The sequence below is a fragment of the Ammodytes marinus genome (assembly GCF_949987685.1).
Source record: "Ammodytes marinus genome assembly, chromosome: 22".
NCBI lineage: Eukaryota > Metazoa > Chordata > Actinopteri > Uranoscopiformes > Ammodytidae > Ammodytes > Ammodytes marinus.
Genome location: NC_137226.1, coordinates 16177666 through 16197375, shown reverse-complemented (window position 1 = coordinate 16197375; position 19710 = coordinate 16177666). Strand labels below are relative to the sequence as shown.

The following is a 19710-nucleotide window of genomic DNA, read 5'->3' as shown; positions in this document are numbered from 1 at the left end:
GTACTAAATCCAGACCAGGGTTTTGGTGATCTTGTAATTTAATAAATGGCCAGCATATTAACTAAGCACTTCAACGTGAAATGGAAAAATTACTTCTGGTTCAGAAAAAATTAATATCTTTATTTTGATACAGAAATACAAATCACTGAAAAAAGTCAAAACATCTGAGGCGTAGTGTAACTAATCATTGATATTGCACAGAGTATTAGTGTAGGTAAAGTATGTGTGTATGATGTGGTGGTGGTGGGGTGGCTAATGTGTAGGCCTAATGTATAATGTCAGAGGAAGCAACGCCAGCCATATTGATCATTATTCATGCCTTGCCTCATTTCACTAAGAGGCACAACAACCTGACAGTTGGTGGCGTTTTCAATTCACTTATAAAGACAAGACCGAGAAAGACCAAGAGAGAAACGCTGCTCTAACTGAAACGAACAAGGCCATGTAAAAATGATCAATAATAGTGCTAGCAAACAGTGCAATAATTTGGGAAAGGCTTTTCCGTTTTAAGTTGCAGTTGAATAGTGATATGAAGCAAAATAACTGATATGCAAAATCTGAAAGTGATGATAATGATCAAAAGCGGTGCATCATAAACATTGTGCGAAACAAAAAAAACTGGTCGATGAAGTCGTTAAGAAATTACTATATGTGACGCGTCCTTTACAGTTATTGAACAAAAGTATTTAAATGGCATTGTGGTGTCTTAAATGTCCTCAGCAAAGCTGTGACTGATATACTAAAAACTGTCATAACCATAGAAGCAAATCGCAACAGAGAAGCAATGGAAACAAGCTTAGTGAATCAATCTGGACCTATATACAGTATGTGACAAACGTTAACAAAAACACTAAAACTAACGGCAGACAAAATGGTCCTACATGCGTGTGATTAGAATGCTATAATTTCTCTAAATTATTACACGAAACAAACAAATGCCATATTCTCCTTATTGTTTTTTCAAAATTTGGACTCTGACAGGTGCAAATTTAATCTTGTCATTTCGCTAAGCCATCTTCCTATGCAGAGTTTCAATGACAACCGACGGGAGACTTAAGCTTCACCAGCTGTTTATCTTCACGCACTAACTCCTAATATTCATATAATGGTAGTGGCTAGAAAGAAGTGGCTTTGTTGTTGTTTCTTTCTACAAGATTTCTGGAAACATGTCTGAAATTGATACATCTGGATGGAAACTTCTCTACCATGAAGTCGGCAGCTATTCATTTTTCTTTTATTACTTTGTTTTTGTGTTTAGGTTTTTCACATGAAAAATCACTTTAAGTTTGTGTCATCATGTGTTGCATAATAGTCGCTCTACTTATTGCATACTTTACTTATTTATTAGCTATATATTTATCTATACACTAAATGCACCCAACGCATTCTGCATAGGCTTCATCATGTGTTATTATCAACTCATCCAGAAAAAGAAGCAACACTTGCCCTCACTTCACCTATGTCACTAACAGATGATACATTTATCAGGCTTTGCTTTTGGGCTTGGGCTTGGGCGGAAAGGTGGAGTTAATGGCCTGGGTGGGCTAACTGTTGTGGTGTTTGGGTATTGGTTCGAGACTGTACTATAAGGTACTGTGCTGGGTAAGAATGAGGTCGTACTGGGTTGGTACGAGGCTCTTGTTGAGTTGTAAGACGATGTGCTGGGTTGGTAAGAGGCTGTGCTGGGTTGGTTTATTGACAGACGGGATTGGGGGGCCGGTCTCGGTGCTGGGGCCGGTGCCGGTTTTCGTGCTGGTACTGATGCGGTAAATGAGTTGGGTAGCCCAGAGGTTTTGTACTGCAGCAGGTACTCAGGGTAGATCTGGTGCTTCTCAAACACAACAAAGATGGAGGGGTCTAAAACTTTGTCTACGCAGCTGTCGTAGAAGTTGATGTCCCCGCCGTCCTTGCAAGGAGGTCTGACAAAGTCAGGGGACCCTTTGGTGTAGTGTCCTGCCAGCACCCTTGCGATGAACATGGATTGGACAGAGTCAGAGTAACCAGTGTAGTTGTGGGAATATTTGGCATCCCGGGCAAAGTAACTACCTGGGTTTGGACAAAGAACAAGATTGAAATTATATACACTATGTGGAACCATGCAAGGGACTGCCATGAACAAATTGTTTCATTATCTATCATCAGACAATTGTTAAATTTAAAAAAAAAAGGTATAAATCCGACCAACAGTATCAGTTTCATACAAACATTTTCATGAAAGTACCACAGAAATAATCCCTCCCAATGATCACTTCTGCCTCACTACACTGTCTGCACAATTATTAGGCAAGTTGTATTTTTGAGGATTTATTTTATTATTGAACAACTACAGTGCTCTCGGTCAATCCAAAATGTAAATGAACCTAAACCTGAATGTTTAAGAAAGTAAAAGTGAGGTTTTGACTTTTTTAAGAGAATAAATATATGTACAGAATTATTAGGCAACTATTAGTGTGCAGAATTATTATGCAACTAAATGAAAAAACAAGCATTTTCCCATCTCACTTATTTATCTTCATCTGTTAAAGTGAGAATGATAAAACCACTCAACATTTACAAATAAACATTTCTGACATGTAAAAAAAATCAGTGACCAATATAGCCACCCTTCTTTTCAATAACTGTCACAACTGTCATTCATGGAGTTTGTCAGTTTCTTGATCTGTTGACGATCAACTTTTTGTGCAGCAGCCACCACAGCCACCCAGACACTGTTCCGAGAGCTGTACTGATTTCCTTCACTGTAAGTCTCCTGTTTAAGCAGGGCCCACAGGTTCTCAATAGGGTTTAGGTCAGGTGAGGAAGGGGGCCATGTCATAATTTTTCATCCTTAAGGCCTTTACGGGCTAGCCATGCAGTTGAGTACTTTGATGTATGCGATGGAGCATTGTCCTGCATACAAATCATGGTCTTCTTGAAAGATGCAGACTTTTTCCTGTACCACTGCTTGAAGAAAGTGTCTTCTAAAAACTGTCTGTAGGTTTGGGAGTTGATTTTGAGGCCATCTTCAACCCAAAAAGGTCCAACTAGCTCATATTTAATAATACCAGCCCATACCAGTACCCCACCTCAACCTTGCTGGCGTCTGAGTCGAAGTGGAGCTCTGTGTCCGTTACTGATCCAGCCACGGGCACATCCATCTGGTCCATCAAGAGTCACTCTCATCTCATCAGTCCATAACACCTTTGAAAAATCTGTCTTCAGATATTTCTTGGCCCTGTCTTGACGTTTCAAATTGTGTGTTTTGTTCAGTGGTGGTCGGGTTTCAGCCTTCCTTACCTTGGCCATGCCTCTTAGCATTGGACACCTTGTACTTCTGAGCACTCCAGGTAGGTTGCAGTTCTGGAATATGGCAGCACTGGAGGATAATGGATTCCTGGTAGCTTTACGTTTGATTCTTCTCAAATCTTTGGCAGTTAATTTGCGTATTTTTTTCTCAATACGTTTCTTGCGACCCTGTTGGCTATTTGCAACAAAACGTTTCATGGTTCTGTGGTCACGCCCCAATATCTTAGCAATTTCAAGAGTGCTCCATCCCTCTAAAAGACTTTATGCAATTTTTGATTTTTCAGAGTCGGTTAAACCTCTTTTTTGGCCCATTTTGCCTGAGAAAGAGAAACTGCCTAATAACTATGCACACCTTGATATAGAGTGTTGAACTCCTTAGGCCACACCTTAACTCATTACGCAAATACACATCACTTGGTATGCTTAAATCGAATAAGCACTCAACTGTATACACAGCTTAAAGTTGGAAAATATGCATACAAATTATGATATGGCCAAAATACTCACTTGCCCAATAATTGTGCACACAGTGTAGAATGAGTGTATGTGTGTTTATCTAAGCTCCGTCAGGGGGCTTCTGGGCGTCAACCAATTGAGCAGGTAGAGGGTGTTGAACCCTCAACCAATAACAGCAAGGGGGCACTCACCAAGGTGAGGTTTGGTATTGGTACGAGGCTATTCTTGAGTTGTAAGAAAATGTGTGTGTGTGGGGGGCTAGAAGGGGTGACGACGCAATGGTATAGGGGGGGGACATAGGCTGGGGGCCGGGGGCGAGGCTGTTCTCGAGTTGTAAGATAATGTGCTGGGCTGGTAGGAGGCTGTGCTGGGTTGAAACATTGACACACTGGGTTGAGCGGCTGGCCTCGGTGCCTGGGCTGCTCTTGATACTAGTACTGACGGCTTGGGGAGAGTGGCGGGGCGAGGCCTGGGGGCAAAGCTTGTCATTGCTACAAGGCTGTTCTTGAGTTCTGAAATCAATTCCGGGGACGGGGTGGGGCGGGCAGTTGCCGCCAACATGGCACGCGGGGCAGGAGTGGGTGGGGATAATGTGCTGTGTGGGTGTGAAGTTGTGTTGGATGGGTATGAGGTTGTACTGGTTTGGCATGAGGCTGTTATCGAGTTGTAAGACGCTGTGCTAGGTTGGTAAAGGGATGTGCTGGGTTGAAACAATGACACACTGGGTCGGGGTGCTAGTCTCGGTGCCGGGGCCGTTGCAAGGCTTGGGTCTGGTCTCGGTGCCAAGGCTGCTCTTGGTGCTGGTACTGACGGCTTGGGGAGAGTGGCAGGGCGAGGCCTGGGGGAAAAGCTTGGCATTGCTTCAAGGCTGTTCTCAAGTTCTAAGATAGATAGATCTAAGAAGTTTTCAGACGATGTGCTGGGTTGGTAAGATGCTTTTCTGGGTTGAAACATTGACACACTGGGTTGGGAGGCAGGTCTTGGTGCAGGGGCCAATGCCAGGGCCAGCCTTGGGGCTGGTATCAATGCCGGTGCCAGTATTGGGGCTGATCTTGGTGCCACGGTCGGCATTGGGGCTGGTCTCGGTGCCAGGGCCAGTCTTGATGCTGGTACTGACACGGCACCAATCGATAAGACAGGCAGATCTGAGGTTTTGTAGTGCAGCAGGTATTCTGGGTAGATCTGGTGCTTCTCAAACACAACAAAGATGGAGGGGTCTAAAACGTTGTCTACGCAGCTGTCGTAGAAGTTTATTTCCCCGCTGTCCTTGGAAGGAGGTCGGACGAGGTCTGAAGACCCTCTGGTGTACTGTCCCACCAGAACCCATGCAATGAACATGGATCGGACATCAGAGTTACCGGTGTAGCTGTGGGAGTATTTGGCGTCCTGGGCAAAGTAACTACCTGGGTTTGGACACAGAACGAGATTAGAATTTTTATATACACTAGGTGGAACCATGTCAGGGACTGCAACAAACAATTTGTTTAATTAATTGATCATATGTAATATGTTTTCTACCATACTACATAGGAGAAAGTATGGTTATTGGATTGCAAAGAGAGTGTTAGGAGGTAAAGGAGAAAAAAAAGTGTCAAAATAAGAGAATAGGAATCTTTACAAGAGCCGTACCCAAATTTCTAGTGAGAAATATGATAAAAGATCAAACCATATAATATCCTTGGCAGGAGATGGGTCAGCTTTCCTACAGGCCAAATTGCTCTTTGAAGCCGGAAGTCAATGTTCATCACAATGGAGTTTAACTATAGATCTGGTTTGTCCAGTTGCCATACAGTATGTGTCATGTCTAAGTAATGCTGGGTAGGATTTGGAGAAGTTTTTCCAAAAGTGATCCGTCAATAATCTGTGAATGTCTCCAACATTGTCGGCTGACGCGAGTGGTAGGCCATATTTGGAATAATTGGTTTCGCAATCCTCCTCTGGCCTGAAGCACATCTGCGCTGATGGCTGCATACAACTTCTCTTCCTCTCAAAATGTATTTCGGCAAAAAGTCTTTCAGAACCAGTGTGATGGAGTTTCTCATCATAGCCATGAATGAGCAGTTTTGTCACCTTGTGAGCAGGATCTAGTACAATTGGATGGTTGACTCCCATTTGAGCTGATCAATGTGCTGCAACGGACCTCCAACGCTCCAGTGGAACTGCACATTTCTTCAGATAAATAGAACCGGCTTTGGGGATTGCAGACATGTCCACACCAAAGCTGTTCATCTTTGCTTGTTTTAGTATTTTTTTATGAGCGATAAAGTGAATTTAATCTGAAACATATGAGCAGCAGTGGTGGAGGGTAATGGAATGCCTTGTAGATGCCTTTACTTCTTTTGAAGAGATAGCACAGGATAAGTGTGATAAGTGCTAACTGGCTAGCAGTAAAGGCATGATAGATGGTGAAAGTTTGTTAGGGCATGTGACAGATGTGACAAGATACAGTGTTTTACAGCAGGACCAGCAAGACAGTGGGATCCTTGATTGACTTCACACTGTATTTGCAGATGTCTTCTTTTGCAGGTGACACAATCTTATCAGGTCACACTTGTCACACCTTAATGTGACCCAGCGCAGCGCCAACAACTTTGGTTTTCTTTAATCCAGGTAATCATTCGACCTTTGTGAGGTTAATACATCCAAGACATAAAGTGCAATATGCAGAGGGACGGTGGTTTTGACTTTGTGAATAAAGATGGAAGATGGAACGGATCCTCTTGGGTTATTTGCGACATGTAGAATTGTCGGCAGAGCAGGTAAGGACTTAAGAGGGGCCACACTGAAGTCCTTCTTCTTGTACGTAGGTGCTTGTACACAAAGCACCTATCACACAGGTTTCATCTGATGTCTGTATCAATGACAATAGCCTAGCTCTGGCTCAAAATACCATGTTAAATAGAGGAGGTTCAGAAAGGATGGTTTGCCATTTCATGGGCATCGGTCAGAATGCAATGCAGTGAAGAAAACTTGAATTTTAACAATGATTTATTCATCCAGTTCAAACAATTGAGAGAAAACCCAGATGGGTTGGCAATGAATCTTGCCGCCTCGTGTGATGATCTACAAAAGAGTGACTGAAAGGGTGAGCCATGTTTATATAGGGAGAGAACAGGTGCACTTTATCAGGTCAATGAGCAGTGAACATATTGTGAGGATCACTACCAATCAGTGCTAATAATCAGGACGTGAGGTGAGTGGGTAAGAGAGAAAAAGGAATTGTCAAAATAAGAGAATGGGAATCTTTACTACACTATACTTTAAAGAGAAGCAGCAAATCCTCACAATTGTGAAGCTGAACCTCGCAAATGTTTGGCACCACATTTAAAACTGCTATCTATTGAATTCAGGGAAGCTATGACCAAGGTCATGGGCCGAAACATATCACTCTCAGACAATACAGCTTCAAAGTCGGATAGGAGTAAGACTAAGTAGTATATGTCTTCAACTGACCTTTGCCAAAAGCGGTTCCATGAGTTCCACAGAGTCTCCAGTCGAAGTTAGTGTGGCAGATGACGTCCACGTGTTTAGAGTCAGTACCATGAAAAAGCTTTTTTTCTGTCACATTACTTGCAGCATTGTTTCCCTTCATCTGATTCTTCTGCCTTCATGTAGGAAAAATAAATCAAGGCTACATTTAGGAATGGGTGCTAATGTAAAATGAGAACATGCACATTTTGCTCAACAGATACTGACATGGACTTTAGAAGATAATGGTAAACGCTCAATGGTTAACAGGAAAACAAGTATACAACAGTTAAAAATAATGTAATCTGTCTCAATATTATCAATTTAAAAAGGTGGAGACAGCAATTCTGGAGATTGTTATCAATATCACTTAGTCAAAATCTGAGATTAATAATAATAAACGTCTATTGGTGTTTCCTGGTGCCCAGGATGGACCAGGCAGTGGTTATCATAGCTGATACTATGATAACCCAGTAAAGAAGATGTCAAACAAAGGTTTGGAATAAGGATGTGAAACAAATGTTTTTTTGGAATTAAGTTTCCAGACTGAACACATAACCTAATACTTACCACTGAAAGACTTCCCAGAGAGCTTTGTTCTGAATCCTCTCGATTTTGACTATGTCAAAGCCTCTCATGGTTTTACAGAAAAGAGTTTCAATCTCATTAAATTCATCTGAGGAGCGCTGCAGGGGGATTCGCTGGAAAAAACATATAGAAGAGAAAAGGGAGTTTATTTTTTAAAGGTGGATATGGCCAATTTTCTAGCAATTTCTGAGGTTGTTTCTGAGGTTGCGAGTTGTCTGCCAACAGGATAATAAAAGCTGGGTAGGGGCGCTCGTGGTGTAGTGGTTAGAGCGTCCCCCCCAGAAGGCTCAATTCTTGCAGAAGACCCGGTTCGAATCCGAATTTGAATCAGTTCTCTGCATGTAATTCCCCTCTCTGCCCCATATGATGTCTCTCTGCACTATAAATAAACCATTGAAAATGCCAAAAAATATCTTAAAAAAAAAAAAAGTCTGGTTGAGCTACAACCCCAAATGATCAAAGGAAAAAAAAATATGCAGAAATTGTGAGATAAAACACACCCTTCTGAAGTAATTAGCAAAACTAGAAGGTCACAACTTTGCTTGCCTGTTTTAAGTCAGTTACTCTTTTGCGGTTACCAACAATTTTTCAAAGCAATCCATGTTTTTTTTTGTTTTTCTTGTAGCACGGCACTTCACTTGACCGTTGTCACTACAACTCTCATTCTGCAGGGTATCTACAAGAGGGAGTTGCCTCAGTTTGAACTACTTGTGTAACATGCGGTCATTGAGTGTATGTGTGAATGCTTTGCTTTTATTATAGCTGGTAGCAGTATTGCAGTATTTATTGCCTTCCCTGCCTGGGACAGTCCACGTCAGCACATCTAGATATCAAAACTGCTGCTGCAGTTACTATTTTCTTTTCCTGCTGGAAATGCAGGTTGGATCAGAACTGCTCTTTGGCTCAGCAGGTGGATGTCATTGGCCTAGTTTTGCGTGCTTGACGTCCCTGAAACTGGGTGTGTCCTTGAGAGATTTCTCTCACAAGTGGTTTTCATTCCTCCCAGGCAGTTGTTTTTCTCAACATCCGGATAAAGCCGGCGCTACTTAAATTTTTCAGATATAGGTTAGCACTATAGCTTTTATCCAACATTACTCTAACAGTCCAGCAACGGATCAATACACATTAATGTGGAACTGACTGCAAATAAATAACAGTGACATGTGTTGAAGCAACAGGTCACCCAGTTTAACTCTCCTCACTACTCTTTTAACATGCTTTATCCACAATAGGAAAAGTATAGATGAAGGCCAACAATGTGATATTTTCTAAAGCTTTGTTATTGTTCATTGAATGCATATTAAAACGGTAGCTCTGGCGCCTTTGCATATAATATAGTCATTTCTGAGTTTGTAGTGCATGCATAGTGGGAAGATGACAAAAAAGCTTGCTGATGGTGGACACAATCTTCCAACAATACAATGCATAACTTAATTTAAGGACCTATCAAATGCTAATTCATTAAAGAAAAAAAATTGAAAAAAAGTCAGATGATGGTCCAGCAACAGCTTAGAAAAATATTGAAGTCCTTGACACCTTTAAATGGACTTTGCCAAAGTATGTGGCTGTGGTTTTTCAAAGTCACTTTTTTAGTCCATGTTAGTAGTACAGGACAGATCACTAACTTATTACCACGACGCTTATTTAGGCTGTACAAATTATGATGACCATAAACAGTATGTAGCTGGGACTAAAATGTCTGCACGTCATCATTTCGATGTTCATAGTTTTTATGTTATGTTTAGATTTCCAGGTTGCGGCCAAACAACACTTCACTGACTTTTCCCCCTTTCCATCAGGAAAAAAACATTCAGACACAAACAATTATAAACTTGTTTTTCTAATGTATTAAATATTACATACATTGAAATACTTCCGAAGGCTGGGCACAAACGGTATCATGCCGTTTGAATGTGTGGTGTATTCACAATACCTTGTATCCTGTTTGAGGAATCTGCGTCTTGTCCCAGTGGTCTGGCACAGTGGTGAAACTGGCTTGACCAACAGGTCTTCTGTGGTCAGAAAGAAAACTAAGATTAGTTTTACTGTGAGGTGGTTTCGGGGAAATGCTTTCATCAAGCGAGATCAACACGGTGTATTTGTGGATGTGGTACCTCACTCTCGCTGTTCGGACATCGGCTGCGGAGACAAACTTGGGAAGTCTTTTCACAAGTCGCTTAGTGCCATAACGCTTGTTTGTTTGTATCATGTCTGAATGGGTGAAAAAAGACGACTCGGGTATAACACTGTGTGAACACCTTGAATTGCACAGAACTACACACACATAGATCAGCTACTACGTTTACCCGGGAAACTGAGTGAATAGGCCTGTGAGCCGGCCGTGAACTCCACCACATCTTGGTCATTTTCCAGAAACTTCTGCTCCAGCTGATCGCTGGACATGTCTGCTTGTTTGTGTTCAGCAGCCTGCAAGTAAGTTCAGAGTTGGATGAGAAAAGTGGACAGCAATGTTCTGTCTAACCATGTACGCTAAATATGAATACTACTTAGTTTAGCTTAGCATGTGTCAAATTTGTGAACATGCAGTAGGTTCCAAGATTAAATTCTGGTGGAGATCTGCAGATTTTAATCAGAATTTTAATATTCTGAACTTTTTCACTTAATTTTGTTTAGAAAAGTGTAAACCTGGAGGATAAATGATATATTGTTAGGAAGTGCTCGACTTTGATCAGCTTCAGCTGAAGGGGCCCCACCAAATGCTTTTAAAACTTAATTTCCTAGTGCATCAGGCCAACTTGAGCATGGCAAATTTAAATTCATGCAATCTGGATACAATCTCCGCTCCTGCTCATCTCTGCCTCTGTTATTTGCATGTAGACCTATACAAAAGAAGATTAAAACTGAAATGCTATGTGCATGTGAATAAGCTTAAGCAAGAAAACATAGCAGGGTTAAAAGAAAGTTTACTATAACATATACGAGATAAAACCGGATATAGGAGTCCCGGAGGTATGTAACCAAATGTACTTCAGTTGTCAGTTCAGAAAAGGTTTAGTAGACCGCGAGTGGAAGAGAAACTCCTGGAGTAAATTGACTTTTTTCCATTCCTGTCCCTCTAAAAAGTTTGAATGTGACACTGCTCCAACGATTGTCAGACTTGCATCCGAAGACTAAAAAAGTTAATGACATAAACATGTTCACATCAAAACAAAGATTGGACAGCATCACTTCTTTCTCAGATGTGAAAATGTCTTCGCGTTCACAGGTTGCTGCAGTGAGGTGTTTTCACTCTAGGATGGCATCTAGAGATGTGGCGTCCTTAAAAAAAAATTCCCTGAAACCAAGTGACCATCTTTGGCCAACATCAGCTCCACTATAGCTACGCCTTTCACGGCACCAGCTCAGTGCAAGTTTAACTTACAATTAAACTGTTGGCTGCTGCTGTGCTTTCATGCTGCTCTGCTGTTTGCCAAGTCACTCCTAGGGACCGATTCAGTGTTTCAACAAGGGATAATTGCAATGTTATTATTATGAGGCGTTATTGGAGAGTAACAAATGGGATCGGCCAATACACGCCTCGATCGGTTGCAGATTGTGGATACTGGGACAACCCTATTTCAGAATATTTACCGTATATACTGAAGCCTAACATAACTAATATCTCCCAACGTAGGGAAAAAACAGCTATCATCACAACCTTCAAAATGCAAAACACGAACATGTCAGCAAACATTTAGACTATTTAAACATCCAGCAGTTAGCAACAATAGCATGTATTTGGAGTTGTGATGTGTCCACATGATGCATGTAAGTCCAACACTCACTCTATTTTAGCTCTGTACCATCCTATGAGGAAAATATCTAATTGTTAAAGATCTCCTATTATACTACTTTTCTGGTCTTAATTTCTCATTAATGACCACTATAGAGCAACCTGACACGAATCACAGCACTAAAAACTATGTAGATTTTCGGGAAACTCTTCCTCTCATGGGCGCTCTCAGCATTCTCTGTCAACACTCGGTTTTGTCCTTCTCCGCCCCCTCGCCCCCCTCCTGCAAACTTTAGTATGGTTAAACATGACTATAAATCATTATAACAACGTTTATAGGTCATAAAAGTTGAAAAAGCATAATAGGTGCTCTTTAAGCCACCACTAAGCCACAACTTAGGAAAGTAGAAAAACAAAACCAAACCAAGTACCGATGCAGACAGTTACTCACAGTTGCTGCGTAAATGTTCCACTTTCCGAACTCATCCTCCCAGTACCAGAGCCACTGGGTGGTGTGGATGAAGTCTGGCTGAAGCAGAGCGTTAATGGTAGAGAGTCGCCGTACTTTGTTCACACCACGGGTCATCGTGTCAAAATGTATCCGTTCGACGTTTCCACTATGGGCAGCAAAATGAATTAGAAAACTGTTAATTCATATTATTCAGACCAGTTTGAAAGCAAGACATCTGTTGCACTACACATTACCAATGCTAAAACAACCGATCAATATTGGCCTTTCCATAGCTGATATGTCATTGATTGGTAGGGGAGAACGGGGTAATTTGTCACACGGGTTGGTTGTCACAATCGTTATATCTCGGAACCAGAAGGCGCTGTCTGTGAAATTTTGGTATGTAAATATCCAGAATTGGGATAAGAGGTCACCTACATAGTCTTCCTTGGAGTTAGACTGCTGAATTTGAGGTGAGAGGACTGTTTGTGTTTTTCATTTCAAATTGAAAATATTTAGCTCCTCAGTATTTTTCTTCTAGGCTTTTACAGAATGGGTTTATAACAAAACACTTGTTACCCATAAAAAGTGTGAAGGGTAAACTATAGTTTAGATTGTGGTTAGCAAGCTAATCAGTTGTCAGATGGTTGTTGGCATTGATGATGCTAGCAAAAAATTCAAGTTGGGGTTGGTCGTCACATTTTTGGGGGGGTTGGTTGTCACAAGTTATCCAAAGGCTACAGCCAGAAAAGGAACCCAATAACGAAATACATTGTCAAGCTGTATCCTCACTGACACCCCAGAGAAGGAAAGAATAGAGCAGGAAAAGGCAGCTAGCATGCAAAGGAAAAAAGGGCAACAAAATCAAAACAACCCAGTGCATCCCAAACTAGACAATCTGCCAAGGCTACAGTAAGTTATATAGGCCTATTTGTCAACTTGACAATGCAATTGCATTTTCAAATTTAGTTCAACTTTCTTTCCTTCTGTTCAAGATTATTCCCATTAAGATAACATTGTGACAAACAACCCAATAGTGTATGACAACCGACCCCTTGATGGGGTTGATTGTCACAATGTATTAGGGTGTCTTTGATGATTAATTTCTTCTTTATTACAATAAGATAGAAAAAGTGAGGGGTACACATTTCAAGCCAACACTTTAAGCTTCAATGTAATGTAGGACTGACTATCGAAAGATGTTTAGGTGATGAGCAATTCTCAGTAGAGTAAAAAGTGTGCCTACTTACCCCGTTCTCCCCTACTGAATGATTTATGTCTATTAAATTGTGTTTTTCTTAGAAATTGGATCTAATATTAAAAGCTAAGGGCTCTGTCAGATTTGATTAAAAAGTGTTTGGTGTGTAATTCTAAAGCCTCCAGTAAAGTTTGACTCATCTTGCGTTGTTCCACATATTTTTGAGTAATCCTTTTACAGGGTTCTCAACCCTCACGCAATGAGAGTGAGACACACGCATTTCAGGCAATTCACACGCTCCACGCCACACCTTGCATTTCTCACGCAAATTATAACTCTGCCAAACAATTTTTTTTATATAGCCTATAGCTTCGATAAATCCTGGCCTTCACCACCATCACCTAGTGTTGCCACCTTATTTATAGCCTACTATCAATGGTTGCCACCCGTCCCGTTTTTCCCGAAATTGTTCTCTTTTTTCACCAGCTGTCCCGAGGAAAGAAAAATCTCTCCCGGGACACAATTTGTCCCGTTTTTTGGGGAAAAACTCATTCGTTTTTTGGGGGAAAAACTAATTTGATTTCCTTCGTTCAGTAGTTAAGGCCGTTTCACACGGGCCGTGGCGTTTGTTGCGCCCACTAATGCATTCTGCGAGAGCCGAGCGGGCAGAGAGAAGGCGCAGCGTTTCGTCAGGCTACACGACAAGCGTGCAGGGGCGGTCCTAACGATCTCGGGGCCCGTTTCAAGACCCTGTGTGGGGCCCCCCACATTTATTTTTTTCTATGAATAATGCTTGTGCATGCTCCCCGCAAAAATAAAAAAGATTGTGGAAACTAGTTGGTTCATAGACGGATTATGAGATAATAGGCCCAGACTCTTAAAGCCTCCCCGCCCCCCTCCCTATCCAGTCAGTTACATTGACTTTTCCGCAAAGATACATACGTTTACTGGCATAAACATATTAAGGGAGTCAGTGTTTCCCACAGGATTTTGGGATACTGTGGGAGATATCCTGTACCTTGTTGGGGGGTCCGGGGGCATGCCCCCCTGGAAGAAAATTGATACAGTTTTAAAGTAAAATGCATCAATCTGAAAAATCAATCTGGAAAATTTAGATTTAAATCAAATCTTGAGCTGCAGAAGGAACATTATTTTTCTTAAACAGGCAGCACTCTTTACTCTGCAACTGTAAAAACATTTCAGAAGATTGGTCTGCAGACCCATGTTATATGATGGAGGGGCCCATTGCAACAGATACAGGGTGGAAAGCTACTTTTTATGAACAGTATATAATTTACATGTATAAAGTTTATTCCTGTATGTGTGTGGGGGCCTTAGAGGCCCCTCATGAAGCCCATAAGACATAGCTAATAATGCTTTTGTTTTGCACTTGCTTTTCGATTTTTCACCTGCTAGTTGAGGGGCTAAGTTGGTTTTAGTGCTCCCACATTCAAATGCGGATGCCAAAAGAGTCTTCTCCATGGTTGGTCTTCACCAGCACCAGAAACAGACTAGCCCTAGAAGGAACATTGTCCTCCATTATGATGGTCTAAATGGCTGGTGTGGAGCCACAGTGCTTCAAGTGGGAGCCAGAAAACCCCTATCCTGAAGGCCTCAAAATCTGCCACTCGAAGCTACAACAGCGAGCATCAGTAATATCCAGTATCCATATTTGCTGAACTGAACTAAGAGTTTTACTGAAATAACTACCCCGAAGAACTACCCTAGGCCTACACCCATCTCACTAGTCTGGCATTTGGTATTAATCCAGTTATACTTTCATCATAAAATTACTACAATAGGCTATATTTTAACTAAAACAAAGAAATTATATTGAACTGAACTTGTGTTAAAAACCATTATTATGCTTTAAATTAATAAATAAACACACAATAAAATGTCGCTCGAGCGCTTCGCGCGCTCGCATGGGAAATCCGCTTCTGTCTCACTCTAAACAATTTCCAAAAGTTGAGAACCCTGCTTTTAATCACATTTATTGCAGTTAGATAAAACCACACTCGACACCACCACAAACATGTAGAAGCAGTTAGCAGCAGTCGGGTTAGCTTAGGGCCACTAGCCATTTCAGATCATTGTAGGTTTTTATGCTACGCTAAGCTAACTGGCTTTTGTGTGTGTACAGTAGCTTCCTATTAACTGTACATACATGAGTGGTATCCATTGTCTTATCTACCAGTGAATAAGCGCATTCCTTAAAACATCCTATACTTTTTAAAAGAGCTATATTAATTTATGTTGCTTTTCGAATATTGCATGAAAACTTTCCCATTTAAAAGTTCACACCGAAATGATTGGAAATAGAATACACCTGGAAATAATTGACTTTAAAATCAACATCTTCCCACAACTACAACGCCGCAATCCCATTAAGCACCTGTATGTTATTGTAGGGTCACAGTAGTCCTTCTCGATCGTCTCATTATCTGGCAAGGCGGTCCATTTATCCTCCTCTCTGACCTCCCACATGTACGGCATCTTGTGATGAGCTTTGAAACATCGCTCTAAGAACACATCGGTCGTAAAGCAAGATCAAATGTCAACAGATCAATCTGAAGAACACAAAAACATAAGTGTAATTATTGCTGTTTTGATTGATGATCTATCATTGGATTACTCACCCTCATGTATACAGTGTCCTTTGATGAAGTACATGCATATCTCAGTTTTATCTAAACAGACAAAAGAGTGCATTATAAAATTATTTTTTGAACACTTCACTCAGAATACCATTGTATTGAAAGCGTTTGCAGCTGACGTAGTGTACCTCTGGTAGGCCTTTGCCTTTCCCTTCTGGTCGGCCCATCATCACTGTTAAGATCGTCGCCGACGGCAGCAAAGAAGTTGTTACTCGTTGTCCGTGGCAGCTGTTGATGGTTGCCCCTGTCGCCACGGTTGCCACCTCTCCCTCTGTGGTCCGTGGAAGCTTGAGAAGGACTTTGTGTTTGTTCCCGGCTAGGACCGCCGTCACTGCCTGAGTGAGAGTCAAATTTGGCGGCAGCAGCAGAGGTATCGTTGGTGGAGGAGGTCAGGTCGCTGCCCCCGTCGGTGTACAGATCCAGGTCATCGCAGCCATCAGAGGGATCAGAGGAGTCACTGTTGCAAGAGGTTTGTCTCTGCTGTTGAGGGTTGCCCTGGTTGCCTTGGTTTCCTCTATTGCCTCTATTTCCCCTGTTGCCCCTGTTGCCTCTGCCGCCCCTGTTGCCGCCTCTCCCCCTCCCTCTCCCTCTTGCTTCAGTGTTGTTGGCCGCAGCAGAGTTGCCTCCTCTGTCATGGAACCTCAAAGCCGATTTGTTTGCGTAAACGGGCTTCAGAGAGAAAATGAGGGTGTCTGGCATGCCTTTTTTCCGCAAGAGGTTTAAAGGCTGTGGCGCGGAAAAATCATGAACCCTGAAGCAGCTGCAGTCGGAGTTCAGGTGCCTCTCACAGATATGCAGCCTCTCGCAACCATGACCCGCCTGACACCGGCCGAACTCCCCGTCACCATTGTTGTAATCATAACACACCTGGTAGATGGTGTTTAGGAAAGAAGGGAAGATGGTAAAAATCAAGCAAAGCAGAAATCGAATGTAAGAAAACAGCTAACGAGACATTGTCGTGGTGATGTGTAACATCTCCTTTAAGATGATTACTATAAAGTGTGTATTATGTACGGTGTAATCAAATCAGAGTATGGAATATTACAAAAACACTGTTAGTTTTGGTCCCATGTGAGCGACGATGTGTAGACTCACGGGAGGCAGGAGTGTGTAGTCACACTGCAACAGCAGGGTGCACAGCTCAGTCCTGCTCAGGGTCTCCAGCTCGTGCAACCTCAGGGTCTCTTCATTACGAGCAGAGTGCAGCTCATGGGAGAAGATGCATCCTCTCCTATCGTTGAAGAACACAATTCACAAGTTTCAGTCATCAGTTTAATGTTTCGTAACTACAATACATTCAATTTAGCTGAAGGGAGAAAGTATTGAACGATTAAGAACGTAAATCATGAAAAGGCCAACTTCAAAGTGTGAAGGAAGTTCTTTTAAGGTTGGAGGTCAACTCAGGTGGAAGAATATTTCAGGAGACTTGGATGAATTATGAAGCAATATTTATTACAGGCTTGGCCAAGGAGAACCGGACTGCAACTCGGGTGACTTGCACTTCAATTCTGACAAACCCTTCCTGAGAGCTGTGTATTAACCTTGTGCTATCTCTAACACCTCCCCGCCTCGGGCACCAAGCGTACCAATGTTTTGGTTCAGAGCTGAACACAGTGAACCATAACATTCTGGAATAGAAGGAGATGAGGCTTTATCTATACAGCTGACCTAAGTGTCTTCTAACAGGCTCCAAGGCTGACCTAGAGTCTGAGAGACAAACACACAAGACCATAGGCCAAAGTAGTGTTCATATTCTAAAACACAATGGACATACAAAAAGCGAAAACAAACCCTAGTGGCAACTCCAAACAGGTAGAAATCCACATGTTTGAGGGTTTCCCACTTGACTGGTACAAAACTATATTATTTAGCTTCTAACATAGGCTGCTGAGAGGGCTAAAGGTCATCATTGTACCAGAATACATGCTACGACATATCTGACTAGTTAGGCCAGTGCTTCTCAAATGGTGGGGCGCGCCCCCCGTGAGTTGTCAGGGGGGGCGCCAAAACTGACTTTCCAACTGACCAAAAAAAATTGTTTTGCTAGCAAGCACGATGTGTGCTTGTGTATGGACATATCCGCGCGAAAGGCCGCGATTTACAGTAAATAAATGTATACATGTGTCTCCAAGTGTCTCTGTAGGCTATTTAAAAAGAAATCAAGCAAATAGACTAATAATAACATTAATGGTTATTGGTTATCTCATCACAGAAGGCATATTGGCCTATAATAATAAAAAAAACACCACCTTAACTATGTTTACAGTTTAAAAATGTTTTGAATGAAATGCAAACCTCAGTGAATCATTTGCTCTAGTTTCTCTGTCCTGAGATTCACACAGACTGAGTAGTCTTGTTTAAATGTTACAAATTGAGCTAATAAACTGAACTTTGAATTTTTTTGCTGCAGAAGTTATCTCAGCTAATTTTTGTTATCTAATTTGATAATAAGGTGATTGTATGCAGAATGCTCGTGCCAGAAACTCATACAATCGTTTTGTACAGATAAATAAATATTAGCAGGTTCTCAATAGTATTTCAATTTAGGGGAGGGGGGGGGGGGGCGAAAAAATTTCGGTCCCCTAGGGGGGGCATGACAGAAAATAATTGAGAACCACTGAGTTAGGCTACACTTCGAATAATAATCTTTATTAAGGACTCAGATGGTCCACTCACATCCAACATACACACACACATAGAACACATTAAAATACATTACTCAATAAAATACTGTACTAAAATAGGTGCAAGTCATGCCAATGCTGTGAACCTATAGCCCATCATAGGGTTATATATCCCCCCAAGATTGACTGTTCTATCTTTGAAGCTACTTTAAAGTGTGACGGACCATTACTCTTCAGCTGTTTATCTTTGTAAATTAGTCTTTAAAGCTACACGGTGTTAATGTTTGTTTTAATGACGGGGCCGCAGTTGTCTGAAGGCCTATAACAATGTAAGGCTACAGCAAATGTTATGCAACACATTAAATTACACTACAACGCCCAAACAAACCCGCATCAGTGTTATCCTCAATTGAATAGCTTTACTTTGGCCTACATATAGAAAATTACTGTAAAGTTTTGAATTTCATAAATAAATGTGCCCTTTTAAAACAAATGAGATATCTCTGAAGGAGACGTCCCCTCTAAACCCGCCTACCAAGCAACCATTGCATCAGGCCAAAAGGCCTATTTATTGTTAAAAAAATGTTCCCGCATTCATTATTAAACAAACATATTTACCTCGTCTGGGTGTAAGGACATGATCCGGTGAAGAGGAAGTTTTTACACAGGTGCAGCCGCTGGCAGGCTCTTTGACAGTCTTTGACTCGGCACAGTTGCAGTTTGGTCCTGGCCACCACCTTCGGCTGCCCGAAAGGACAACACAGAGCAAATTTCTCTTGATTTTTGACGATTTCATTTGTCGATTCGCCCAAACCGAGATTATACGTCAAGAAATCCGTCTCAACCGATCCTTGGCTGGCACAGATGGCCTTTAAAACTTCAGCCGCCATTACAAAGCGCTCTTTCCCTCGTTACCTGAGTGAAGTGAAGCAGCAGCCAGACAGGGACTGCTGCTGGCTTCACTGGTGTTGTTAGAACAGTTCCCTTTCATTTCCCATTTCAGAAGATTGGAAACCGAAACTTAACTATTTTTAGAGTTATTGTTGTAACGCAGCTCTCCAACGCTTGAGGGCGCCCCTGTGTTACATGACCTCAGACAGTATTCACAAGCTTTACAAAGAGTAGGCCTAATCATGTTGAACCTAGTGGGAATATTTCTAATATATATTCTAAGTCTGTCCTATTAAAGATGTTATAGACGTTCAAATTCATCTCTTCACTGAACATTAAAGGTCACATATTATGCTAAA

The 19710-nt window shown here is 41.7% G+C and overlaps 1 protein-coding gene across 2 annotated transcripts; it reads right to left on the bottom strand.

The window, feature by feature from the left end:
• Positions 1 to 148: 148 nt before the first annotated feature.
• LOC307268425 (protein mono-ADP-ribosyltransferase PARP12) lies at positions 149 to 19392 on the bottom strand. 2 transcript variants are annotated; one of them, XM_080051054.1, is made up of 12 exons: positions 19079 to 19392; positions 16932 to 17067; positions 15965 to 16703; positions 15819 to 15869; positions 15575 to 15701; positions 11982 to 12147; positions 10104 to 10224; positions 9912 to 10008; positions 9731 to 9809; positions 7780 to 7910; positions 7195 to 7346; positions 149 to 2046 (listed from the first exon to the last, which is right to left on the bottom strand). In XM_080051054.1, the coding sequence occupies exons 1-12, from the start codon at positions 19348 to 19350 to the stop codon at positions 1466 to 1468; spliced, it is 2652 nt and encodes an 883-aa protein (XP_079907180.1). In that variant the 5' UTR covers positions 19351 to 19392; the 3' UTR covers positions 149 to 1465. The 2 variants fall into 2 exon arrangements, with proteins under 2 accessions (XP_079907180.1, XP_079907179.1); XM_080051053.1 differs by having other exon boundaries at positions 1981 to 5144.
• Between the last annotated feature and the right edge of the window lie 318 nt (positions 19393 to 19710).

Excerpts from the sequence above, each read along its gene's own strand:
- LOC307268425 (XM_080051053.1), bottom strand. The coding sequence starts at position 19,350 with ATGGCGGCTGAAGTTTTAAAGGCCATCTGTGCCAGCCAAGGATCGGTT. Across the intron at positions 15,702-15,818 it reads AGGACACTGTATACATGAGG|AGCGATGTTTCAAAGCTCAT; the intron begins GTGAGTAATCCA and ends ATGTGTTCTTAG. Across the intron at positions 5,145-7,194 it reads TGGAACCGCTTTTGGCAAAG|GTAGTTACTTTGCCCAGGAC; the intron begins GTCAGTTGAAGA and ends GTCCAAACCCAG.